Source organism: Eutrema salsugineum, unplaced genomic scaffold, assembly GCF_000478725.1.
Source record: "Eutrema salsugineum unplaced genomic scaffold, Eutsalg1_0 scaffold_9, whole genome shotgun sequence".
NCBI classification, from domain to species: domain Eukaryota; kingdom Viridiplantae; phylum Streptophyta; class Magnoliopsida; order Brassicales; family Brassicaceae; genus Eutrema; species Eutrema salsugineum.
In genome coordinates this window covers 3,997,743-4,023,906 of record NW_006256342.1, presented here as the reverse complement: position 1 = coordinate 4,023,906, position 26,164 = coordinate 3,997,743, and the positions used below count along the sequence as shown (strand labels likewise).

The 26,164-nt window shown below is 39.7% G+C and overlaps 7 protein-coding genes and 1 long non-coding RNA gene across 9 annotated transcripts; 3 read left to right on the top strand and 5 right to left on the bottom strand.

The window, feature by feature from the left end:
* Positions 1 to 289: 289 nt before the first annotated feature.
* Positions 290 to 3,145, bottom strand: LOC18009347 (SUN domain-containing protein 4). 2 transcript variants are annotated; one of them, XM_024155373.1, is made up of 4 exons: positions 3,041 to 3,133; positions 2,830 to 2,950; positions 2,305 to 2,522; positions 290 to 2,122 (listed from the first exon to the last, which is right to left on the bottom strand). In XM_024155373.1, exons 3-4 carry the CDS (start codon positions 2,465 to 2,467, stop codon positions 513 to 515), a joined length of 1,773 nt encoding a protein of 590 aa, XP_024011141.1. In that variant the 5' UTR covers positions 2,468 to 2,522; positions 2,830 to 2,950; positions 3,041 to 3,133; the 3' UTR covers positions 290 to 512. The 2 variants fall into 2 exon arrangements, with proteins under 2 accessions (XP_024011141.1, XP_006390778.1); XM_006390716.2 differs by having other exon boundaries at positions 2,305 to 2,503; positions 2,830 to 3,145.
* Positions 3,146 to 4,246: 1,101 nt separating this feature from the next.
* On the bottom strand, positions 4,247 to 6,223 carry LOC18007998 (endoglucanase 9). The gene is made up of 5 exons (XM_006390715.2): positions 6,009 to 6,223; positions 5,409 to 5,912; positions 5,145 to 5,294; positions 4,931 to 5,042; positions 4,247 to 4,824 (listed from the first exon to the last, which is right to left on the bottom strand). Exons 1-5 carry the CDS (start codon positions 6,201 to 6,203, stop codon positions 4,331 to 4,333), a joined length of 1,455 nt encoding a protein of 484 aa, XP_006390777.1. The 5' UTR covers positions 6,204 to 6,223; the 3' UTR covers positions 4,247 to 4,330.
* On the top strand, positions 4,668 to 6,365 carry LOC112083901. Its single transcript, XR_002897969.1, has 3 exons — positions 4,668 to 4,803; positions 4,879 to 5,901; positions 5,985 to 6,365. It is a non-coding gene; the product is annotated as an uncharacterized LOC112083901 (long non-coding RNA).
* Positions 6,366 to 10,097: 3,732 nt separating this feature from the next.
* Positions 10,098 to 12,947, top strand: LOC18009411 (receptor-like protein 12). Its single transcript, XM_024155847.1, has one exon. It carries the CDS (start codon positions 10,128 to 10,130, stop codon positions 12,753 to 12,755), a length of 2,628 nt encoding a protein of 875 aa, XP_024011615.1. The 5' UTR covers positions 10,098 to 10,127; the 3' UTR covers positions 12,756 to 12,947.
* Positions 12,948 to 13,208: 261 nt separating this feature from the next.
* On the bottom strand, positions 13,209 to 18,208 carry LOC18007962 (SCY1-like protein 2). The gene is made up of 14 exons (XM_006390713.2): positions 17,717 to 18,208; positions 17,478 to 17,582; positions 17,275 to 17,382; positions 16,976 to 17,158; positions 16,679 to 16,805; positions 16,518 to 16,579; positions 16,334 to 16,420; positions 16,146 to 16,232; positions 15,739 to 15,852; positions 15,290 to 15,418; positions 15,040 to 15,102; positions 14,730 to 14,891; positions 14,491 to 14,609; positions 13,209 to 14,382 (listed from the first exon to the last, which is right to left on the bottom strand). Exons 1-14 carry the CDS (start codon positions 18,206 to 18,208, stop codon positions 13,509 to 13,511), a joined length of 2,712 nt encoding a protein of 903 aa, XP_006390775.1. The 3' UTR covers positions 13,209 to 13,508.
* A 72-nt stretch (positions 18,209 to 18,280) lies between these two features.
* On the bottom strand, positions 18,281 to 20,969 carry LOC18009036 (pentatricopeptide repeat-containing protein At1g71420). The gene has a single exon (XM_006390712.2). The coding sequence runs from the start codon at positions 20,855 to 20,857 to the stop codon at positions 18,614 to 18,616; it is 2,244 nt and encodes a 747-aa protein (XP_006390774.1). The 5' UTR covers positions 20,858 to 20,969; the 3' UTR covers positions 18,281 to 18,613.
* A 122-nt stretch (positions 20,970 to 21,091) lies between these two features.
* On the top strand, positions 21,092 to 21,844 carry LOC18007994. The gene has a single exon (XM_006390711.2). It carries the CDS (start codon positions 21,222 to 21,224, stop codon positions 21,738 to 21,740), a length of 519 nt encoding a protein of 172 aa, XP_006390773.1. The 5' UTR covers positions 21,092 to 21,221; the 3' UTR covers positions 21,741 to 21,844.
* On the bottom strand, positions 21,800 to 25,282 carry LOC18008619 (tubulin-folding cofactor E). The gene is made up of 15 exons (XM_006390710.2): positions 24,973 to 25,282; positions 24,634 to 24,804; positions 24,472 to 24,518; positions 24,193 to 24,339; positions 24,018 to 24,092; positions 23,686 to 23,795; positions 23,463 to 23,581; positions 23,327 to 23,388; positions 23,042 to 23,149; positions 22,929 to 22,963; positions 22,758 to 22,823; positions 22,496 to 22,587; positions 22,338 to 22,414; positions 22,165 to 22,242; positions 21,800 to 22,075 (listed from the first exon to the last, which is right to left on the bottom strand). Exons 1-15 carry the CDS (start codon positions 25,280 to 25,282, stop codon positions 21,977 to 21,979), a joined length of 1,596 nt encoding a protein of 531 aa, XP_006390772.1. The 3' UTR covers positions 21,800 to 21,976.
* Between the last annotated feature and the right edge of the window lie 882 nt (positions 25,283 to 26,164).

Below are 26,164 nucleotides of genomic sequence, written 5' to 3'. Positions count from 1 at the left end.
TTTCCTTCTCTGGCTTCGAGTCTAAGCCTGCCACGTGTCTCTTACATTACAACCGGTTCACCATAACCGTCCAACGGCATTACAGTTTTGGAGGAAGCCAAAACGGTTCCTACTTCCAATAATTCAAATTGGTATATCAAAACCAATTTCAGGCACAACAAAACTGACATTCTATTGAACCGGAATGTTCGGTTAACAATGAAAAATCTACCATCACCAAACCGACCCAATTTGGTAATGGTATTGGTAGCTGATAAAAAAAAACAAAACTCTATACTGCAAATTGGAATAACCGAACCACAAAATCTGTAGACGCTATCGATTGAACCGGGAATTCGGGCACAACAAAACTGATCTTCTATTGAACCGGAATGTTGGTCTACAACAGAAACTCTTCTACTAAGACCTCATGGCCAGAGCAAAACTCATTATTTATCGGTTTATTCTGTATAAAGACTCTACTACCTCTACAGTAACAAAAAAAAGAAGACCAAAACTGAGAACTCTTCTCATCAAAGAGACAAAACGAACATAACGAATGTTGAGCTTATCAGTAGCAGAAGCCAAGCAAAGCCGCCTGGCTTCTCTGCTCGACCTGTCCCCTTCCCGAGGACAACGGCTACAACCGCGATAGCCCCAAAACCGACACAGATGGTGAACACGGCCACACCTTTCTTCTCCATCCACTCCATTCTTTCCAAAACTTGCTCCAACCTCTCCATCACTTTCTCCTTCTCATTCTCAGCCTTCTCAAGCTCTTTCTCCACTCTCCTCCGCCACACTCTCATCTCCATGGTCTCATTCTTCATCTTCTCTTCCCTCTCCTTCATTTCCTCTACCTCCAGTCTCATTTTCCCCACCTCCTTCTCTCTCTTGCTCGCTTCCAGATCCATCTCCTTGAATATCTTCCCGTATCTCGAGCTCAGTTCCTCCAAGTAACTCTCCAACACTGATAAGCTCAAGTCTAAAGACCTTATCTTCTGCATCAGTATCTTCAACACCGTGTCCCCTGGCATTCTGCTTCCTGGTTGATGTTTTATCTCTTCCACCGGATCTGGCAGCTTTTTTCTCTCAGTTGGTGTTTCAGCTTTCAAAACCGCAATCTCTGGTAAGGTTTCTTGTTCCTTCTCCTTCTGTTTACCCCTGTCTTCATCGCTTTCAGAGGACTCTGTCGCTTGGACAGGCTTCTTCTCTTTCTGCTCAGTGTCTCCCTCTTGGGTTGGTCTCAATATGTTTTTGTCTTGGATAGATATTAAATCCTCCAGCATTCGTTCTACAGCATCCACTCCGTAGACTTCTAACAGACTCAAGGTGCAGTAGAATTCTGAACCGTAATGGCTTAGGAAATTTAGCTTAAGATATCTCACCCATTTGGGATCCACGAGGGTAAAATTCTGCTCGTGCTTCATGTTTAAAGCCGTGAAGTTCCCTAGATGAACCCAGGTGTCAGTTGGATAAACCAAGGTGCCTAGAATCTCAAAATCCTTAAGATTGGAAGAGTAATGCTCGAAATTTGCAATCTTGATTGTGTTCACCAACGTTTCTTCTGAAAGTTCTATGACAACGAACTTCCCTTCGGTGGAACAAGGATTTCGAAGGTACTTGTCTTTGTCCCGGCTTATGATGCTTGTAGCTCCTTTTGCTTCCTTGTTAGAAGATAAAACCTTTGCGCCTTTTGAAGCAGCTGCATAATTGTACTCTTTCCCACCAGGCTCCATCCTGTGAATCACGCCACTGACTTGGCCTGCCAAAGATTTGTCTTTAGAGTTGGACACTCTGCTCCTGAACTCATCAAGGCCAAGCGGAACAGCACGAGGCAGCTGATCAAGCTTTGAAGCACTAGTCTCTGTATCATTCACTGGATCTGTGTTATTCTTGATCATCTCTCTTTGCTTCAAAAACTCATTCTCTTTGCTTTCTGTAAAATTTCCAGCAAATGTACTATCGGCTTCTTTTTGCTTTGATATGATTTCTGAGTTTTTGATTTCTTTAGCTGTGGCTATATCAACATCCGGGCTTAAATCAGGAGTAGACTGAACAGAGGCAGACTCTAGTGATGGAGCATCAACAGGTTTAGCTGTCTCATCTGCACTAACATCATCTGTATCGATTAAAGACCTGCCTGAAAATGCCCAAGAATAAACTATTAATAGGATTACGATACGGGAAACAAAATAAATACTTGGTATATACACATTCATGATTGTCATTTATCAAATGTTACCATCAAGTTTGTTCATAATGAGGGTTAAAGGTCAGATTTTTAAACGATTTTCATCCAAATTCGGAACTTAAAAAGGTTACCTTTGTCACCATCTCCATGACTAATCCACAATGTAGAAAGAAGGAGAAGCCCCCATATGAGAAAAACCAGAGACAACGAAACTTTGTAGAGACGATTCCTTCCATTAGAAGTATTCTCAGAAACTCTTCTTCTAACCAGAAGAGCTCTCCGTGATCTTTGCATTTCACATCCAGTCAAGAATCAGATCACCCAAAAAAGCTATATGAATAGTGCACACCTGTGATTAGCGATCCATATCAAATACACAAGTAAAGCTAGTTCTATAACTACACCAGCCAAATAGAGATTTATAGATTCAAGCAACGACAATAGAGAGCACGAAGGAAGCTAGCATATCATGTACATACCCAAATGATTTCAAGAAGCTAAATCGAACAGAGAAGATGATATAGTCGAAGGAAAGGTAAAAAGAGAACGACCCAGAAAAGAGAATTTCCCATTATCAGATCCAATTGCGGATACGAGATTGAAAAAGAATAAGACGATAACAAAATTGACCGGAAATTAGTCGGAGTAAGAATTACCTGAGAGCGAATCGGAGAAAGAACGAGCGAGAGAAACAAACCCTTCTCAACGCCGCCGTCTCCGATGGGTTTCCGATCCTTTAAATCCCGGTCGATGAAATTCCGGCGATCTACCGCGTCTCTGCATCACAATCGACGAAACGCACCTCAATCTCTGCCACTTTTTTCAGGGGATTTATAGAATTCGAATTTACACCAAATTTTTTTTAACCGTTGTGGTGTAAAAGGAAAGGAGAAGAGTCAAAAAGGAGACTTTCAAAATGAAAACCCGCGGAATCTGTAGAGTCGACAAGCACTGATCCGCGAAGACAATGGACAGAGATGGAGAGAGAGATGGGTATAGAAAGACTTGGGAAATGTATATAAGATGGTACCGGTCCAAGATTTTTGAATTTAGCAATTAATTGTTTTCTACTTAATTTAGTCATCTCCTTATTATAAAGTTACCTTACCTTATAATCAAAATATGTGCTTAGCTGTAAACAGAAATTTTAAATTTTAAAAATAAAATCTAAAATAATGTTCTTATCTTTACGTTTTCTCAAGATATTATTGGATTTCCCTATTCAGATCTTTCTCTAGATCCACCTGCCCATGCATGAATATTTTTTTTTTTTGTAACTGATTTGATTGGTCGAAATCGAATGGTTATAGATAATTTACCCTTTTTTTATTTACCCAGATGTGAATTAACCATATACTATGGTGTACACTGTACACTGACTACACTATTGGCGGATCTTAAACAACTAAATTTATCGAATTTAGATGATTATTACCTCAAGAAACCAAATCACTATATTCCACTTTCCTCATCCACTTCACTTTCCTCCCAAAAAATAAAGTAATCCTTGCAAAAAACTCTTTCAAATTTAGCCACTTTACCTACCTCAAACCCTCGGGCTTCAGCTATTTTCTTTAAGAAAAATCAGGTAACTTTAAACCCTTTTCTCAAAAACTTGTAACTTTTTTATCCTAGGGAGGTTCCCTAATTCAATAATTCAAAATCCAAAAAATACAAAAATAGTTTAGATTGAGAAAGACGGTCGGAATTTAGGAGATGGGACCCATGAGTCTGACTAGTGATTGTGGAACTACGTGGCGTAAACAGAGCCAGCTTGGATTGCCCCCATCTCCTCCGACACCTGGCGGGTTTCTCTGCGTCGACCTTGCCTTGGCCGACCTGTAACATTATATAGTCTTTTAAAAAAAAAAATCAAAGTCTTATTTTATTAAAAATCAACAGTATTAACGATTTCCATGTAGCTTAGCTATGAACGGCCTGGTTTAAATATTTAGGCACACATCTTAAGATTGGGCCCATTAATATTGGGTCTTAGCCCACTAACAATCGGTTTACATTTAAATTACTTGTCCCTTACTGATTTTCACGTTCGGCTTGGGCCAACGGATCTAACTAACCATTTTCCTAAGGGAAAAGGAAGAAAAATAACAAAGGAACTACACATCGGAAGCTAGAAAGTGCGTGGCGGATTCAATTTCAAGCCGATCTACCGGCGGCGAAATATGCCAAAGGTCCGACGAAGGCGGCGTTGATGTAAGTAGCAGGTTCCGAGTGGCTGTAATCGTCTCTTTGATCTGGATACCCATCGTTTTGATTTGGGCCACCTACGATTGCTCCTGTGAGAATGTTCGGGTTAGGGTTTTGAGTGTAAAAGGATTGGAATCCGCCGTTGCAACCCAAGGATTGTGAGCGTAGTGCGTGGGAAGGAAGAGACGATGCTCTGTGGTGGATTCTCTTGGGGAAATTAGGTCCGAATCCAACCATGTACGACATTTTGATTGGGTTGTCTCCGAGTATGTAATCCACTTGTCGCTTCGATACGCTTATCAGAGCATCTGGGACGATAACGGAGTTTCCGCAGGTGAAAGTGTTTCGCGTGGCTTTCATGTACTTGGCGTAAGTCGTGAGCAAGAATGTTATGGCAGTTACGTATTGCAGATTGCTCTGAGGTAACTTGTACATTAATCCTCCTGTAATTGGTAATCATGATCAGAGGTTGTCGTTAATTAACGTTTTGGATTCAGAGGAGGAAACATGCTATATCGATTCTTGTTGAGGAACGTGTGTTTAAGTCACCTTGAGTGTATTGTGTAGAGGAGGAAGGAGAGTTTGGAAGGATCTTGCACATGAAATTCTCAGCTGCTTGCTTGTATGGTTCAAAGTTGCTGTCTTTATTAAGTAATGCTCGCTGCAAAATAGTAATAACAAGCTCTGCGAATTAGTGAGTCAAATAGTGTGATCCTAAGCTATATGCTTATCGACTTTTTTCTTTGATAGCAGCGAGACACACCCGTGAGAGAAGAACATAGGCACCAGCATACTTATTGTCCCAGCTGAAAATGTCAGGCTGATCTCCACCTCCTAAAGATTGTATGAAGTTTGCATAATAAGGGTTATTGGTTGCTTTCAACAACCACGACGCTCCCCACATCAGTTCGTCCTGTCATCATAAGTTCACAATTAATATTTAGGACCCGATTTAGTGATTAAAGTGGTTGCAAAGTTGCAATGATTCATTGTGATTTGGAAAGAGATGGAACATATGAAATCAGACCTTGTAACCAGAGTAGGAGCAGTAGAAAGGACAGACGGATGAAGAAAGGGAATCACTGTAAGCGCCTCTGTACTGAATTGCAAACTGCATCACTTTCTTAGCTGTTGCCAGAAGCAAACGCGAATACTTGGAATCAACTTTCCTGAAAACCATGGAAGCTGCAGCCAGAGCTGCTGCGGTTTCAGCTGCGACATCAGAACCAGGGTTAGAAGAGGAAACAGAGTAGACTGTACGAGGTGTGTCCATGTCTTCAGGCCGTTCCCAGCATTTATGATCAACATTAGGATCTCCTACCCCAACATAAAGCTTGCCCGGAGTGGCTCTTGCACATTTCAGGAGATAATCCGTTGCCCAACGGATGTTCACACGTGCGTTTTGAAGCTCAGGACCTAATCGCTTGCCGTACTCAAGTGTGCTCCATGAGAGCATCGTGGTGGTAAACGCCATTGGGAAATTGAACTTGATGTTGTCTCCTGCGTCGTAGTATCCACCGGTTAAGTCCACCTGCAATCCATATTAAATTCTCCTGCTTGATTAGCTATCAATGTTACTGAGAACGATATTTGACTATTACAGGTTTCATGGTTTTTGAGGGTGTACATGAGCGGAGGAACCATCGGAAAGGCCGGAGCTAGCCCTCCAGGAGAGTTGTTGGTCTCTAGGGAGACGACCGGATCGCTGACCTTGGAAGAAGAGCAATGACTTGGAGAGAGCTTCTCTGTAATTTGGATTGGCATCAACATTTCCCATGAAAAGAGACGAGAAAAGGAAAACGAAGTAGAAAGGAGAAGTCATTTTCCAAAGACGGAGAAGTTAATTACTTTTTGAGTTTTGAGGTACGAGTCTAAGATAAGAAGGTCCACATATATATACACAGAAATGGGGGAGAGAGAGAGATGCAGAGATAGGAGAGAGATTGATCCGGCGCTGATGGAAGCGATAAATATGGCTTTTTGGGACAAAGTAACCTTCATCAACCTTAATTTCTCCAATCTAAATCTTTTTTTTTTAATTCTATTTTCTGGTTAATCTTTACCTTAATTTATCCGACCAAATCCCTTTTTTCTGTCTGTCTTTACCTTTGTTTATCCATTTAAATGGTTCTTTTTTACCTTTATGTCAGTTGTTGGATCTTTTCATGAAGTGTTGAAAAAATAGACTATTTTGTCACAAAGAACAATCGGAAAATGGAATAAAACTAGGTTAGCCATTAGAGGGCATTGGGAAGCAATAAAGTCTTAATGGTCTCTCCTATTTCCAAAGGAGCAATAGTATTTGTCTAAAAGCGTCCACACGAATGAACGAAATATAAACGCACGTAACGACTTTGCGTCTGCCTAAAAACACAGTCTGATAGTCAAAAGCTAAATGCAAAAGTGGGATTAGTTTTTAAAAAGATTTGAATTTTAGGGAGATTTGTGATATAAACGCATTCAGAAACTGCTTGAATCAAATCTTGTTGTAGTTACTAAGCTGAGCGATCTTATAACGGTGATAAAATACCTTGTCCGTTATATTTTTTTGAACATTGGTTATAATATATTTTCATTTATTATAAAAAAAAACAAATTCAGAAAGAAAATAAGACTGAAGTTTGACTTCATTTACTCCTTATTGAGAAATTATTACATTACATGTTTATTTTGTATTTATTTTGATGTTTACTTACTGCTTAATAAATTATATATATGGTTAGTTTGAGTTTCCGTTAAGGATGAGGATAATTAGATATAGTGAGAATATGCAATGTATGATCTTGCATGTATAAAAAAAGGCAATTGCCTTAGGCCACCAAAATTTGTTCTAGTTTTAAAGGCCGCATTTTTTTGTAATTTTAATCAAAATATGTAAGATACATGATTTTGTTTGTTATATAACACTATGTAATTATATATAAGTGTTTGAGACACAACTACAATAAAAGTATTATGATGTTTAAAATTTTGTTTTGTTTAAAAAACTATAATAGTATTAACATTAAATAAATTATAAATGAAAATACATATTTAAACATATTAAATAACAGTATATTTTAAAATTTGCCTTACACCTCCATAAGGCTAGGCACGGCACTGGTGATCATATGTTGGTTCGGGATATAGTTAGGTAGTTTACAGTTAAATTAGGTTAGGGTTTTAAGGGATTTTTGATAATTTGAAAAGAGGAGACAAAAGATTAGAGGGAAGCGTGAATGGCGCCAAGATAACGGCGCCGAGTCTTGGGACTTAATCAAAAGTGTTTAGTGTAATGGAGACGAAATTGATGCCTTAATCCACTTTACGTACTATATGTCCCTCTTTTTATGCATGTTAGTTTAACTATTCTTCGACCTCCCTCTTTATTTGCTTTTTTCCAGGGACATTCTTTTAGTGTTTAATTTGTGTAATAGCATAAGCGAATAAAAAGTGGACAACGTGTCTGCTCGACGTCATTGATCTCATGACATGACATGAATTACTACAATGATTATTATCATGGAGTATAATATATTTACCACGGTTTAAGCAGACGCGTGATGAAACATTAAGGTGGATATAAGTAAAAGTTAGTGATTGTAATCATTTGATGTCACTAATCGACTCAAATATCAAATTATTTATATTTTCTCCCCCGTAAAGATAAAGGGTTTGCATGAGACTAATGGAAGATGATATCTCACAAATAAGCAACAGCATTCTTTATTCTTTCTCTCACACATGCTCAGTCTTTTATAAGGGCATGTCTAGTGGTGAGTTCCATGGAGGAGTTCATCAGATTAAAAAATTATTATTTTGTGCGGGTGTAGTTTGGGAAGAGACTCGTGTATAATTCGGGTTCTAGTAGGGTTATCCGGAATAAAATAATATTTTTTTAAAATTAAAAAAAAAACATTTATTATTATTGAAAATACAATATATTACACATAATCTTAAAAATATACAACAATTTATTACACATAACCTTAGAAACATACAATATTTGAATTAAAAAAAAAACTTAACCAAATTTAGTCTAGATATTTTCGATTAAATCATCTTTCAAACGGTCATGTATTTGTCGGTCACGGACTTCGTTTTGTTTTCCCATCATCAAATTGAAAACATTTGTAGGCATACGTGTGGAATACGTCCTATCAATATTAATATTTCTGCTTCCTTCTTCTTGTTCTAATTCTTCTAAATTGGAATTCTCCTAATCCTGCGAATTCGTAAAAAAAAAACGAGAACTGAAGAACAGATGATTACCTGGACGAGGAGACGGAAGCGCGATGCTATGATTCCCAACCCACCGGAAAATTTCACCGGTTACACGGAATCGAACGATTCGTCTTGAATTGCCGGAGAAGAAAACACGAGAGAGCAAAAATATTGGGGAAAGAGAAATGAATTTTCTATCAAACTTTTTTTTTCCTCCCGTAAAATTATCCCAATTTTCGTCCAATACCATACGGCCACGTGGATAAGAGACGGGTTCATCAGGTTCAACCGGATGAACCGATCCGTCATAAATGGGCTATTTTTCAATTTTTTTATTACAATCTACATCTGATTTCGAGCTCACAAAATAGGATGAACCCCCACTGGACATGGCCTAACCCTTATCTATGGCCCTACCAAGTGATACCACTCGAAGAATTTTCATTGGATTTCGAAACTCATGGTTTTAAAAAAAAAAAATTCTGTACTAAAATGGTGTTTCTTTATCTTCTTCGCTAGATTTTTACTACTATTTCATTTTCATGTTGTTACTTCTGAATGGATTTCACATTTGGTTGTGAAGGACATACATTGGGTTGTTTCCTCAGCTATGCTCTATGATTAATTTTTTTTATTTTTTATTTTAAAAAGAGTATGGGTTAACTAGTATTGCAGCGTAGAATTAGAATAATAACTTCATATATAATCTTATGTTAAATACCATTATCGTTTAATTCAAAAATAATTGAAAATTTGTGAATTCTTCCATATCTTTTGATATAACTTAAGATCTCATATATTGATATGTGAATGTGATTCTTAACGTACTTTGGTTAAGGTTATCTTTTAAAAGTTTTGGGGTTCAAGAAATCAAAGTCAAACATAATCATATTCTCAGCTTCTCCAAAAATAAGAGTTGCAAGAACAAGAGAACTTCTGAAAACGTTAAATCTTTCTATGGAGGAACGATAAACTGTTGGGGAGAATCATGAGCGTCAACTTACTGCGAATTCATTGGTATTTTTGTTTGAGCCAGAAATTTCACGAATACAGTAGGATTTTGTTTTTGGTTATTTAAAAAAAAAAGAATTTAATCCTAATGGGTCGACCGAGATGCGTTAAATACTCTTTTTTTTTCTTGTCACAAAATGAGTTGATTTATGATATATTAATAATAGTTAACCACTTGATCCATCACTATTTAGTGTTAGTATCATTAACAATTTTGTCTGTTTGTTGGTATGGGTATTTATGAGACCGATAGAATAGTTGTATGTCAAAAACATATGGTTACTAAACCTTAATTAAGAGATATTTTGATGAGAATTGAATGAATCCACTGGTTTTTGTGGAAAGTTTCAAGACAAGTGGTACAATTCATTTATGCAAAACCAACCGAATTCAATGAGTTGACGCAAGACTTGCTAAGTCACAGCCCCACTAAAGAATTTCCTCTTCTTTTAAAAGAAAGCAATTGAAGCATACAACATAACACATTACTATACAAGTCACAACACAAACTTAAAATAAAAAAAAGAGAGAGATGATGGCTAGAAGTCATTTTTATTGCTTTGTTGCTATCATCACTACCATCTATTTCTCCCTCCTAATCCACATTCTTGCTTCTCCTACGATCCACATTTGCCGCAATGACCAGAGAGATGCTCTTTTGGAGTTCAGGGACGAGTTTCCCATTGATGAGTATAACCCAAGTTCTTGGAACAAGAGCAGTGATTGCTGTTTTTGGAATGGTGTCACATGCGATAATAAATCTGGCCAGGTGACATCACTTGACCTTCATAACACCTTTCTCAGCAGCTCCTTGAAAACTAACAGTAGCCTTTTTAGACTCCAATATCTTCGTCACTTAAACCTTAATGGTTGCAATCTCACAGGAGAGATTCCTTCTTCACTAGGAAACTTTTCTCGTCTAATACTTGTTGATCTTCGTTCTAATAACTTGGTAGGTGAAATTCCTGCTCCAATAGGCAATCTAAAGCGGCTAAGATACCTTAACCTTGAAGGTAACACTCTTATAGGAAAAATTCCAACTTCAGTTGGTAATCTAAACCAGCTAAGATATCTAAGCCTTGCGGCTAACGAGCTCACAGGAGATATTCCTTCTTCACTAGGAAACCTTTCTTGTCTCTTAGATCTTAGACTTTCAATTAATAAGCTTGTAGGTGTTGTTCCAGCTTCAATAGGAAATCTAAAGCGGCTAAGATACCTTAGCCTTGGGGATAACACTCTTACAGGAGAGGTTCCAGCTTCAATCGGCAATCTAAGCCAACTAAGATACCTTACCCTTGCGGCTAATGAGCTCACAGGAGAAATTCCATCCTCACTAGGAAACCTTTCTCGCCTCTTAGATCTTAAACTTTTGATTAATAAGCTTGTAGGTGCTGTTCCAGCTTCCATAGGAAAGCTTAAAGAACTAAGAGTCATGTCCCTTGGAAACAACAACTTAAGTGGTAGTATTTCTAAGTTGTTGACCAACTTGACCAAGCTTTCTCATTTGAGCCTCTCTTATAATAACTTCACATCCACGCTTCCATCAGACATGAGTGGATTCCACAGCTTGGAGCATTTTGATGTTACTGGAAACTCATTTATCGGGTCTTTCCCTAAATCCTTGTTCACCAATCCCTCGTTACAAGTTGTTTATTTGGAAGAAAACCAGTTCATAGGACCTATAGAGTTTCCCACCATTAATACCTCTTCATCATCATCTCCTAAGCTAGAAATTCTATACCTTGCTCGTAACAAATTCGATGGCCTAATCCCTGAATCCATATCTAAGTTTCTCAACCTCGGAGAGTTACATCTTAGCCAAAACAACTTCACTGGAGCAATCCCTAGATCAATGTCAAAGTTAGTCAACCTTCGTTATCTTGATCTTTCCAAGAACAAGATGGAAGGTCAAGTACCAGGTTTCTTATGGAGATTGACAACGATGACGCTTTCTCACAACTTTTTCACCAGTTTTGAAGACTCCTCCTCACAAGAAACACTCATTGAAGCGTTGGATCTGAATTCAAACTCATTTCGAGGACCATTTCCACGTTGGATCTGCAAGATTAAAGGGTTAAGCTTCTTAGATTTGTCAAACAACCTCTTCAACGGCTCGATTCCTCCATGTTTAAAAGACTCCATTGTTTCTTTCACAGACCTGACCCTGCGTAACAACAGTTTCACTGGAACTCTTCCTGATATATTTGCCAACGCTACCGAGTTAAGATCATTCGACGTTAGCCGTAACAAGCTTGAAGGAAACTTTCCAAAGTCTTTGATAAACTGTAAAGCTCTGCAACTTGTGAACGTGGAAAGCAACAGATTCAAGGACAAGTTTCCATCATGGCTTGGATCTCTGCCTTCATTACATGTTCTCAGCCTCAGATCAAACGAGTTCTCCGGTCCATTATATCAGCGCCACGTGTCCATTGGTTTCCAGAGTTTGAGAGTCATCGATATCTCACATAATGACTTCACTGGAACTCTCCCACCTTACTTTTTCTCCAACTGGTGTCAAATGACCACGTTGACTGATGAAGACGACCGTTACATGGCAGATATCATCAACTATTCTATCTTTTATCGTAACTCGATGGGAATGGTGAATAAAGGAGTAGAGACGAGCTTTGAGAGGATCAGACAAGACTTCAGTGCCATTGATTTCTCTGGAAACAAGTTTTATGGCAAAATCCCTGAATCTTTGTGCTTCTTGAAGGAACTGCGTCTTCTCAACTTGTCAGGCAATGCCTTCACTAGCGATATCCCGAGGTTCTTGGCAAATTTGACAAAGCTCGAGACGTTAGACCACTCGCTTAATGAGCTTTCAGGTCAAATCCCTCAAGATCTCGGTGAACTCTCTTTTCTGTCGTACATGAACTTCTCCCATAATCTTCTTCAGGGACCAGTGCCACGAGGCACACAGTTTCAAAGACAGAAATGTTCTTCATTCTTGGACAATCCTAGACTCTACGGTCTCGAAGAAATCTGTGGAGAAACCCATGTCCCCAATACTATGTCACTGCAACCCGAGGAATTGTCAGAGTCGGAGGAACAACTGTTCAACTGGGTAGCAACTGCAATAGCTTATGGACCTGGTGTGTTTTGTGGACTGGTGATCGGACATATCTTCACTTCACACTATCATGAGTGGTTTACATGAAATTTGGTCGGAAAAAAAAACTATGAGTCGCCATAAGTGATCATTAATTTCATATATAGCAGTAGCTCTAAGAATTTCTTGTCCAACGTCTTCTTGTTCGTGTTTGTACTGAGTCTTCTTTTTGTGTTTGATTGTAGTTTTCTTCTAATGGAATTTGTAATAAATAAATAAATGTCTTTAGTGTATTTACTTGAAAAATGTATACGAGAACTTCCTCCTACTCAAATCTTCAACATGTGTGGATGTGGTAGTCTACATAGCTCAGTGAAAAGTCGTCTTCTCTTACATATAGACCTCACGTTTACTTGTGTTTAACTGGTATCTTATGATTCTTAGAGCAGTTTACGATCATGACTCTATCTATATACAAACACTGATTTTTAGTATCACCGACAAACACTCTGATTTGCAGTTACTCATGCGAATTCTAAAAGACGAATGGAGAGATTCCGAAATTTAAAAGATAACTCAACTTCATATTTATGAGGGATCCAGCAACGGCAGAAAAAAACGTGTACATGAAAATAGCATAGCAGGTGTAAAAAAATATAATATGGTGGAAAGAAGAAAACAGAACAAAATTTACACAGTTTTGAGAAAAGACAAACAACCTGGAAACCTGAAGCTGTATTAAACTGGAAGAAGCTAATCCCATGAGCTGTTTACTATGCATCACAAAACCACCGTGTGTATATGCCAATCTTCACAACACGACCCCACAACAACCTCGAGAAATCATGATTAGAGCCCTGGTCATAATAGGTCCAATAGAGATGGCTGTGAACCACCATTGGGCTTTGAGATAGATGTGCCAGTGCCACCTCTTCCTCTTCCCCTTCCTCTTCCCATAGCTATTGAAGGTGGTGGTGCGAGTTTCAGTGCGGACTGCTCGGTTTTGCTTGAACCGAATATGGAGCTGATGTCTGCTGGCTTTTGATTATTGTATGAACCACTGGTGAAAGATGGCATTCCTTGGCTCTGTTTTGGTAACCCGAAGGAGTTTATTGGATCTTGATTACTTGCAGAGATATTTGAATTCCCCTGCTGAGGTGGTTTCAGTGAAGACAAGGAGGCCTTGCTGAATGCCCAGCTGTCACTGTTAGCTGCCTGAAACTGCGTGCCGTTTGTTGAATTGTTGCTAAAACCAGATGCATTAGAAGCAACAGAAGCACTATTGGGACGTGGAGGCCAATCAGCAAATGGATCTAATTCATCGAAACCCGGAGTAAATGAAGTCCCAGTGTTTAGTTGTGTCTCATCATCAGTTGCTGGAGCAGTGAGGCTTGAAGACTGTCTTGGAGGCCACTCGATGTCCACTGGAGGGCATGTGGTTGGCGCTGTTGCATTGTTGGGCAAATTAGACATGATCGATGGCTGTGACTGATTTGTGGATTTGTTAAACTGATTGTTTGTGCCGTGATGAGAAGACACGGAATTTCCCAAAGCAGAATCTTTGCTCGGGGAACCCCAATTCTCATCCCAAGCTGGACTGCTTTTGGCTGCAGAAGCAACCTTCTCAGGTGTTTGGGTCGATGATTGAAACTGGACTCCATTGGCAACAGAATTTGGTTTCACCTCTGGGATTCCAGAATCATTCACTGTAACTCCTCTTTTTTCCTCTATTTTTCTGTTCCATGAGACACAAGCAGATACATAAGCAAGACAACTACATTACGCAGTGGTAAGTGCGTGAAAACATTATTTCACAAGTGCTGGCTGAGAATAGCAGGCATACCTGAGAATATCCTTGACAAATAGCATATATTTAGCAAACTGCTGGACATTCAGTTGTTGGGCAGTGAGAAGCGGCATCATCAGGGTAAGCACATGTTCTGCTGTGAATTCAACTCCATACTAGAGAACAATGATGGAGAATGCTGCTTATGAGATGTGATGCTACCACATATAAAAAAAGGGGAAACTCAAGACGTTCAAACTTGAAACATTAAGGAGAAATTTGAGCCTGTTTCTTACCTGTTTTAGAATTGCGTTTGCGACAGCAAGGGTACACATAAGGGTAGGTGCAGAACGATCAACGGCAGTACAACGCTGAATTGTTTGCAGAATTTCAATAACAGCAGGTTTATCAAGCGTCTGAACCAGCTCTGCTAGGCAGAGCAAAGCATTTACTCTGACCTGAACAACAAGTACATTCAAATCAAAAATTTCAGAAGACGGAATCGGTTTATTTTATCTTTTTCTAAATTTTTTTGCTATTAACGGAAACTAGTATAAAAGGGGAAAAAAAAATTCCGCTGGGATAATCAAGCAAGGCATAACTTACCGCAGCGACTGTAGTTTTGAGAGCCAAGCCATGAACGCGAGGCAAAATTGCTTGCTTTACAACCTGGAAAATCGAGATGGGAAACAAAATAATAACTACAAGAACTCATCGAGTGTAATGGACTCTGAACAACCACAGAGCGACAATATCACTGTGCAAGCCACACATCAAGAAAAATTGAATTCATCCATGATCCAGACAAAAAAAAATCTTCTAATAAATAAAATTCAAACAAAGAATTGAGCATCACCTGACCATCGAGTTGCTTAGCGACAGATGTAGATCTTTTAAGAACTTCCTCCTGTATGCGGACATCATTGTCATTGTAGGCTCGGAGAAGCAAAGGAAGAACATGCGACACTAGGTGCTCGCTATCAGTCTGAAAAGTTTAACAAAAACATAAGCCAAACAAGGATCTCACCCTGTATGCAATAGAAAACAAGGGAATGTGACTCCAATGCAACTGGTATTTACAAACAATAGCAGTCCTCTAAGGTCAATCTGGAAGCTTTCAACACAAGTCAGAAATAAATGTCACAACGATATGCGCCTGACTAGATCTGTTTATGGCAGCACATCTGCTACACAGAGCCATACTTTACACAGAAATCCTTTATCCCATCCTACTGTGTCCAATCAGAAGAACTTAAGCTACATGTGTATGGTAAGACAATCATAATTCACATTGATTAACTTTACCTTGTTAGTAATAAGCTCTGCATGCTTTACAAGCAGCAGTAATGTGTCTCCGGAAGCAGTACTCAGAACAGGAACAAGAGCCGGAAGTGTTATCAGCTCAAAGTCATTCCTATCCTGCAAATGTAGTTTAAGGTTTCAACATTCAAGCATTTAGTCAAACACCACTGCTGACACTCTAATGATCAAAGACCATTGCCAAAGAAACTTCCAACTTTTGAACTAAGTGACAAGTTGAGAAATAACTTGATGAAATATCTTACAACAAACACCATTTGTTACAACTAAAAAAAAAGGGAGAACCTGTGATCTGATAGACATGATAAGGAAAACTACTTTTATCTAGAGCAAATCAACAACAATCTAGTGTGAAAACACATGGGACCTGATTAATCTGAACTTAGAATTACCTGAGACTGTGCTATAGTTAGAACCATTGGCAAGATTATTGGTTGCAAAACCAAATTCCTAAGTTCAGCACAAAGTGGTGGAAGCACCTGCAAGATAAAACAAGGTTTGAATCGTTGTTGCAAGACATATCATTTGAGCATCAAAACTTTTACTATCAAGTAACAGGATACGCCAGTAAAGTGACTACCTTATACCGTAATACACGGGAATCAAAATCTTTCCACATGTCTGATAATGCTTTTAGAAACTCAGACTTCTGCATGTTATCTCTTTCCTGCAATAAACAGAAAATGCCGAAAAGGTGATCAGATGTGGAGACACATTTTTATCATCTACGTACAGTCACAATGATTGGAAGTGTATACACGTACAAGCATATGGTCAAGGAATCGGAGAGCACGTAACCTAGCATCGCTTCTGAAAAAATTCGATCCTGCAGAGTCAGAATTCAATGCAAAGATGTAACTAACAAGAAAAAGAGAAAAAAATTCGCAAGAAATAAGGAAAGCTCGTCAAGATTATGTCCACTTACCCGTGAAATCTAATGCTGTTGGTCTAAAGGACTCGTTCATTGATAGCATCCTTTGCAAATCAGATACCAAGTCCGAGGGTATAGATGAGAAAGATTCATTTGTTATATAGTTCAACGTGTTCAGGTACTGCAAGAAATTTCAAGATAACCCTCATCAACTGTGAGAAAGTCAAAGAAATATAATTGTTCAACTGCATAACTAATACTACTCCAAAGACATACCACATGATACAAAACATATCAGACCAAGAAAAACCCTGAAGATACAAAACTAACGAGCTCGGGTTTTAGGGTTACCATCTTGACATTGTTATTGCAGTCTAGCAACGGTTTCCGAGCAACTAAATGATAGGCAAGGCATCCAAAACTAAAAATGTCGGACGAAGCTCCAGCTGAAGGACCTTTGCTGCGCACCAGTTCAGGTGCAGTGTAATTTAGGGATGGCTGGACAGGCAGTATTGAATCCTCGACGTCATATTCCTGCACGGTCCATATCAAAAGACAAACCATCACACATAAGGAGTTATTTCGCTTGTACAGTTGAATACAACAAATGGATAAACAGCAGCCCAATAATATGTCGAGTTTGAACTCACAGAATAGTGGAATGATTGCATGTTATCCAAATTCCCAGCCTGTGCTGTTGAAATAGCAAAGCCAAATCCGGCAAGCTTCCAAGAACCAGCTGAAGTAATAAGAACATTCTGCAAGGAAGTTAAAACTTCACAAGTTAAGAAAACATATACATACAACGTCCAAAAAGACAAGCAAGTGTGACTAATAATTTTGAGAAAGTAACCTCTGGAGATATGGCCCGATGGATGAGTTGGGCGTTATTGTGGAGAAAGTTAAGTGTCTCGGAAATCTGGAGCAAACCGTGCTTCACCTCCAACAAGCTCATCTCCTGCAAAATTATAGCAAATGATACACATTCAGCCATTTCCTCAATCAGTTTTAATAGCAAAAGTCGAAGGTGAATGAATCACATGAAAGAACATGATTGATAGAACGGATACATGACGCTAACAGAAAGCTCACCATTGACTTCAGATCTTTCGGCACATTAGCCACATTCTCAACATTCCCTAGCGCATTAGCCACGGAAGCGAAGAGCGGCTCCGTAACTAAAGCCATAGCATTCTTGTTCTCGTCAAGTGCCTGCACCACGTGTACCACACCGGGATGCCTCAACCGCACCAGCTTCCCAGCATCAGCTCGAATCAGATCAAGAAACGCGTCCTCGGCGGCTTTGGACAGCCCAGCTCGGACACGAGCCTCCGACAAAGCGCGCTTGTCAAGCATCCAGACGCAGACGGTCGGGTACTGCTGGGAGCGCGTGGGGTCACGCGCCTTGGCTGCGTATAGCTTCCAAGCTAGGCCAGGGCCAGCGGAACCGATCTGATCGAGGAGCTCGTAGTCCTGGAGAGGTTTCGGTCCCGTGACTTCCTGGACTGTGGTGTGAACCGTCTTCTCGATCACAGCCGCCGTTCTCGCCAGAGCTTGGGTCAGCGTTTTCATGTTAATCGACATTTCCGCCGGATTGGATGACAGTTGCTCCCTAAATGTTGTCGGCGACGACGTGAAAATCCGATGAGAGATCTACGAACAAAGCGGAGAGACGATTACTAATCCAACCAGAATCGAGGAGGAAGACGATGGCGGATAGAAGCCGAAGTCTGGACTCTGGATCGAAGATCAGATCGTCTTCTTCCCCTCACCTCTCTCACCTCTCTCGGCAACTTGTCTGTTTGATTTTTCTTTCTTTTTTTTTCATTAATTACACAACACAACAGTCTTTTCTCACTCGTTTTTTTTTAATTTTATTTATTTGCCAAATCAGTCCTTGTCCTTGTCTTGAGATGAAAGTAACATTAAAAATCTGACTTCAAATCTCAAGACTCAAGAAATAGCTCCTTGGGCCTTCATTGTCGGCGATTACCAGTAGTCATTACAGGAGCAGGAAGAATCTTTGAAATGATGAAACCGATTCGAGTCTCTCACAAGAATCTCTTTTCCCAAAAGCTTAGAAGCCAATTTCATAAAGTTATGGCAATCAATGCAGATCCTTATGTTCTTCATTATCTGTATCAAATTCACACAACCACCACCACCATCATCTGATCTTTTTCTTCCCTCCATCACCGCAAACGCTAAAGCCAGTTTCTCGCTGTGATGCAACAGATGCTCTTCCTTCTGTTCCTCTTCATCTATATCTTGCAAAGCTGACCTCATCTCTGGAACATAACCCATCTCCTTTAACCGACCAATCAGCCTTTCCAACTCCTTGTATATGGCTTCCCTGTCTCCACGGTGTTGTCCTCCCGATGCGAATTCATGAACTTTGTTTCCTATCTCGGTCCAGCTCAAGCCTGGTTCTTTCCTCACTCTCCATGTCTCCATCTCCTTCCTGCTTTTATCAGCTTCGTTAAAGCTACCTTCTGCACTGTATATGTTTGACATCTGGATGTAACTCAATGAGTTTGTGGGTTCTAGCTCTTTCAGCTTATCTGCCGCTAACTTACCCAACCGGGTGTTACCATGCTTCCTGCATGATCCCAATAGTGCACTCCAAACTACAGCATCTGGGTCCATTGGCATCTGCTTTATTACCTCTTCTGCCTCAGCAAAACGCTCAGCTCGAGCTAGCATGTCGACTACACAAGCGTAATGATTTAGCTGAGGAAGAGTTTGCTGTTTCTCGAACATGGATCTAAATATTTTCATTCCTTCTTCTACTCGTCCAGCGTGGTTGCAAGCCGAGAGAAGGGCTATGAAGGTAGCTGAATCGGGCTTGATGTCCATTTGCTGCAAGACTAGTAGAACTGAGTCTACCTGGCCATGCAACGAGTAAGCCTTGAGCATTGAGTTCCAGGACACCACATCTCGCGAATCCATATCATCAAATACACGCTTACACAAGTCAAGTGAGCCACACTTGGCATACGCATGGATTAACGAGTTGTTCAGCACCGTATCATTACCAAAACCACCTTTAATGACTTGAGCGTGTATAGTCAAAGCGTGGCGAGCAGTAACAAGTCCCGCACACGCTTTTAGTACACATGAGAAAGTATACCAGTCAGGACTTAGATTCTCGTGACGTAACTGACCGAAGAGATGAATAGCCCTCTCTGGATCATACACTGCAAACGCTGTGATAATCCCAGTCCAAGCAACAATGTCCCTACAGTGGCTCATTTCCATAAAAAGCTTGTAGCATTCACTAAAGTCCCCTAAAATTTCTGAATAAACCTTAACCAACGCAGTAGCCACTTCAGTCTGAGTTACAAACCCAGACTTTACAGTCAGAGAATGCAGCTGCAGACAACACTTCGAAACCTGATCAGGAACCAAGTCAGAGCTTTTGTACAAGGAAGAACATACATTCAGCAACGTGGCACGATCAAATCCGACTCCATCACTGTGCATCCGCATAAAAACACCAATGGCTTGTTTCCCGAGATTGCAGCACTGAAAAGCTGCAATCATTGAGTTCCAAGCAACCAAATTCTTAAACTCCATGGCCTCAAACACAGTCCAAGCCTCATATGCTGCGGCAACATCACGACACCTACCGTACATAGAGATAAGCGCATTCGCTACATAAATCTTACAATGCAAACCCAGTTTCAAAGCAAGCCCATGTACCTGCTTGCCAGGCTTATACCAGCACGAAGTCAACACGCTCGACAACGCAAACTCGTTAGGTAAGCAATGAGCTAACATAGCCGACAAAAGACAGAATCCTTCCTGCTCGTTCCCTGCCTGCGCATAGCCTGTAATCAGTGAAGTCCACGAAACTACATTCCTGTAATGCATTTTATCAAACACTTGGCGTGCGTATAGGATATTCCCACATTTCGCATACATGGTGATGAGGTGGTTAGAGAGGAAAATGTTCTGGGAATAAGAATTAGGTTGTGAAAGCATGTGGTGATGTAAGCTAACGCCATGGCGGAGATTTCGTTGGTCTGCACATGCTTGGAACAGAGCTGCGTAAGCCTTCTCGGACTGAATCTCGACCGGCGCAGAATAGAACAAGGAAAAAGCTCGTCGGAGATCACCGGAGCTCACTAACGTACGCAATCCTTTAACAAGTTCGTGTTTCAGTGCAGAAGGTGAAGCAGAGCTAAAGCGTCTCAAACTCCCAATAGAGATATGAGATACGCTTGTCATCATCGACGCTCCGAGTTCATTTACCGAAATATATAATTAAACCGACGAGGAAGATGATTGAAGCTCCGGCGATCAGTGGCACCTACCGGTTAAGACAAATTGTCAGACCCGTCGATGTTCTTCTTACAATTTTACAATTTTTCCATATTTTCGCAATTTTTGTTTTTTTAGTTCGACCGAAAAAAAGAAAATATCCTCTTTTATTAATGAAAATACACATAATTTGGAAACAATAAATTGAATGCTAGAACCTCTGCGAGAACCAAAACCCTAAAGCAATAGCGGCGATCTCACAGGTCGCCTGTAATATCCACCGACGCAAACTCCTTAATCTCACAGTTCTCTTCTTCTCCAAAGTATCGAAATCATGGAAGGAAAAGGAACTTCTAGAGATCTTCTGGAATTGGAAGACAAGAACCTATCTTCTTCTTCTTCATCTGCTTTAGAGTCGGCACTCTTGGTCTGTAAGGGGAAGAAGAAGAATAAGAATGTGAAGAAGATGGAGGAGGCTCCATCGAAGCCAACGATTGCTCCAGTTCCCAGAAGCGAATTTCTTGACAAAGTGAAAGGATTCATAGGGATCATGGCGGAAGCTAACAAACGGTTGGAGCAAGAAGCAGAAGGAAACTCGGAAGCTTTTGATATCGAAGCACTTACGGGAAACGAATCTCAAGTTATCGAAATGGATTTGATGCTCGGTGTCGCTGATCTCAACACACCTGAAGCAGTCAATGCAGCTGAGGCAGCTATTGCCGGCAATGGTCTTGCAGCTGAAAGTGGTGACTCCAGCAGCGATGAGAGTGATGACGACGACGACGAGGAGAAGAAGAGCTCTTCCGGTGAGGAAGGTAGCAGAAAACGAACCAAGATCATTGAGCTTTCATAAAAAGATGTTTCTTTTCTCAAATTTCAATATTTTACTTTGTATGAATATGAAATATTTTGCCTAATGTTATTGTTGAGAATACTACAATGCATCACTTGTGACATCATTTGTGATTGGGGAAAAAACAAAAACAACAGAACTTAGAAATCATAATTTATGGACTGTGTTGAAGTTACTTGCAAAAACAGATGGACTACACATAACTAAGAGATCAAATTCTCAAGTATGTGATGGTCTTAACTCTCTTCGTCGACAAGAATTGTACAGCCGTCACAGATTCCAACGTCAAATAATGTTGCTGTCTCGTCATCGACTGATGTAGGAAAAGGCGAGTTCTGCCATAAAAATACACAATTGTTCCATTGGTATGAACATAATAGAAATACGAAGAGTTCCTTTCAAGTTAATAACATTGTAAAGATACCTCTTCCTGCAGAAATAATCTTGTCTTGATGGACTTTAGCTTGAAAAGGTTCCTACATAAAATCTTTAGCTTCCCCACCTGTCACATACACCAATCGAAGGCTTCAATAAATAAAATTTCACATTTTCACAGTTTAGACATTAGATTCTCAACACAAAAGAAGAAGTAACAACCGTGATACTGCCTGGTAACTTCTCCGTCAGCTCAGGCTTCTCACCCATGGATGGACCAACGCTCTTGAGGGTAATGGCTGCATATATGTCATAGTGATATAAAAGCAGCTTCTATAGAATCAATGAACCATAATTAAGAAACGCTTAAAAAGACATACAAACAAGTCCAGATGCCATATTCTTGCGGCCGCTGTTCTCAGACGATGCTCTTTCATCCTCAAGTCCGTGAAGCTTCTTGAGTTCATAAAACCTGCAATATCACAAGCAGGGCACACTTTCTTATGTCAACTTCTTCCGGCAGAAACTTGTATGAAAAGAAGAAAACAGGATCCGGGTTTCCGGACACCAAAATATTAACCCTTTCTTGTTTTGTTTGTGAAGATAAGATTCAAAGAAGATATTCAGTTTTGCAAAATGTACCTAGGGTGGAGCAACTTAATCTCCTCAGACTTGTCATTTAGCTTTGACATCACCATTCGGACATACCTGTGATCATTTAAAACTAATCATAGTACTGCCACTGAAATCAAACAAAAAAATTGACCAAGAAGGGAGGGGAAAACTTTCCCCTGACCAGAAAAGATGATTTACCGGATCTCAGAATCCTTCTTCTCACGAGCTCTGACCTGGAAAAAAAAAACAACTTATTAAAGACCAATGAAAGGTAACAATATGTTTAACATTTTTGCAGGCACTTGTTCTACCTCACTCCCATTCAGCACTTGTACTTTCGTCAGCCGTGCAATGAGAACAAATCTCGGGACACCACCTCTTACAGGATCAGTTATTGGGTTATCCGAAAGCCTGATGTCCTATTACTTGAAGAGGGTAGTTCGGTTAAAGTACACGATCTTTAAAGGTCTACCTAGCTTTCATAAACAACATCTAAGAATTGGGAACAAAGAATTCCAGTGGGTAATTAAAGTGTATGCCTCTATAACAAGGACCATTATTAATATATAAGATATCACAGAACAAGAGATCAATACCACCAACTTAGGAAATACATTCAGTGCGTCTATCGAGGCCAGATCACCGATATTGTTAGCTCCTGAAAAAAAAATACATCGGGTGAGATAAATGGCCAAATTTCAAGAAAGAGGAAATAATACCTGAAGAGATTACCTAGAAGAAGACAATGGAGACTTGGAAATGAGTCGATACTTTGCTTTGGTGATTCATTGCCATTTACAGAGTGAAAGATGCGTGACAGCTTATTCTTATTCAGGTAAAGCTGCTCCAAGCTGAGAAATAACGTAGAGATGATCATATTATAACAAATATCAACACTGCATGTGTATAATGAGTCCATCAACTATGAGTAGAATGGAAATATTAATTTACTGACCATGGAAGTTGAGATAGCTTTAATACTTCACTCCATTCAGAGATACAATTATCATCCAAGTTCAGAAGTCGCAGAGAATTAAAGGCTTGATCATCTGACGATGAAATAGGCTGCAAGAAGCAACCAGGCGGGGAGGGGGGTAAAATGGGCCAGTACAAAAGGAGCTCACAATTTACAAACTGAACAACCAAGTTTTTAAAGCAGAAAATTTTTTGCTATGAGTGTAGTTCAAGTATAGTCATCAAAAAGACCAAACTGTTTCCAAGCATGTCCAGACTATATCCTACTTGGAGCAACTGAGCAAGCATTTGAACCACAAAATAAGACATTACCGCTATGGCAGATATCATGTTCCCCATCAGATGCAACTCCTCAATTCCAGGTAACGAGCGCCTAAGATTTTCAACCTGTTCCATGATGGTAAGAGCCACAAAAGTCGAAAACTGCGGTGGTGCACAATTAGTTCAGGAGCAAAAGTAACAGGTCAGGTAAAGAGTCACATCTCACCTGAGTCCAGCTCAGACCACTATTATTCAGAACCAAAACACGGATATTTTTTAACTGTGGAAGAGAGGTGACATCACTTGACAAAGAATTGCAAGACAAATTAAGGGTTGTAAGGGCTGGTAATTGTTCACAAAGAGCACCAATTTCCTGGAAACCAGAAACAAATGATCAATCATAAACTATAAATATATTAATGTCTTCCGCGTGATGTTGGATAAAATCTATACTGCAAATGTTGCTAGAAATGTCACAGAACAGCCAAGTAGCAACGACTGATACCTCCCAGTCAGAAATCAAGTTTCCAGTTAAGTCCAGCAGCTTCAAATCTGGAACAGGGGAAGCAAGTAATGTTAAAATCTGTTCATTTAAAGGCTTCTAGCAAGAAAAATGGTCACCCGAATGTTTTAATAGTGGAAGGGCTGAGAGTAGATTTAATCTTACTTGGTAGAAGTGAACCCAAGTCAGATGAAGCTCCAAGAGAGCTAACACCAAGATAAGAAAGAGAAGCACTCGTAAGCTCGTCAAACCGACTTAGCTTATCCTGGATCTTGTCCCCTCCCAGAAGTTGAATCGAAACACGTTTGTTTTTCGCAGAGAGAACATACATTTCGTCTAACAACAAAAAGAAGGAGATACATTATTTCAAAACCAAAACCACAATGATTGCTACGAACACCTAATTGCCTAACTATCACATTCACCAGGAAGCCTATCTAACCAAAGAAATGTGTGACTGAACAAAACTTTAACAGTAGAGGAGAGAATAAACGCAATGCAGACCTTCTTCGTCCTTAGTTGAAGTCGTTCGGTATCTGAGCTCCAAGGCTTGAAGCAGCGTGATACCACGGCTAAGATTCTGGGATCGAACAAAGGAAGCGGAGCTCTGAGAACGGCCGCTAAAGTAGAAAACGCCATTAACGGAACCGTCGTGCTTGCCATCGCCGTCTTGATCCCAATCAACGCCGATCCAGGTTCCGGAGTAACCCTCCACATCTCCGACGTACTTCACGGTGCCCACTCGACGCGGATCATTGAGCGAGTGCACTCGCTGCCCGATTCTAAAAGACTCGTTGCTCGACTCGGCCTTCATTTTTCGCAAATGTCCGATGGAGACGGAGTGAAAAGTTTGTATAATGTTGTAAATTGCCGTTTAGTGTAATGGGCTTACGTGGGCCTACAATTGTATAGAATGCTTCTATAGTTAATGGACTTAATTAAAGTCTAGTTAATAACATCTTTAATAAACAAAATACAAAAAAAAAGTCCACATGACAATGACGTCAAATTTTTTCTCAAGCCGACATTACGACGTAATACGTATGGTCAAAGGAACTTAAAGTCGGAGCTTTTGGCCTTGTTCGGACGAAAGGAGTGTACTTAAGTTTTTGGATTAAGATAATAAAGAACAATTAAGTCGTCAAAATAAGAATCCAGCTGCAACCCACCATTTAGTAGTATTAAGTTCCTCAAAATAGGAGTCCAGCTGCAATTCACCACTAATTCACATTAACGCACAACATATCTCTCTTTCTCTCGATTTTCATCTTTAAGAAATCCAATGAACATCATCCAGAGAACCACCACTTTTTTTTTCCTTTTATTTTAGTATTTTGCTAAATAGAAATCTTTAAACTCTAATCTTTTGAAGAGAAGAGTCTTAATTCTACAAAACTTGCATTTGAATATGTCGTTATTATTTTGTAGAATAATTTTCGCTATAGTTCTCAATACAAACAATATGACAAAATCTTACCGTTTAATAAAGAAATAGAATCATTAAAAAACAATCGTGATATGTAATCTAATATGGTTTGTATTGATACCGGTCGATTCAAATCCACATTATGTATAATGTTGGGGAAAAAGTCTCTGAATAGTAATTAAGGTATATGATTTATATGTAATGAATCAAAGCATACATCATTGAATCTTTTACTAGGAGGAGAGTTTTGGGTTCGATACATTGATTTCC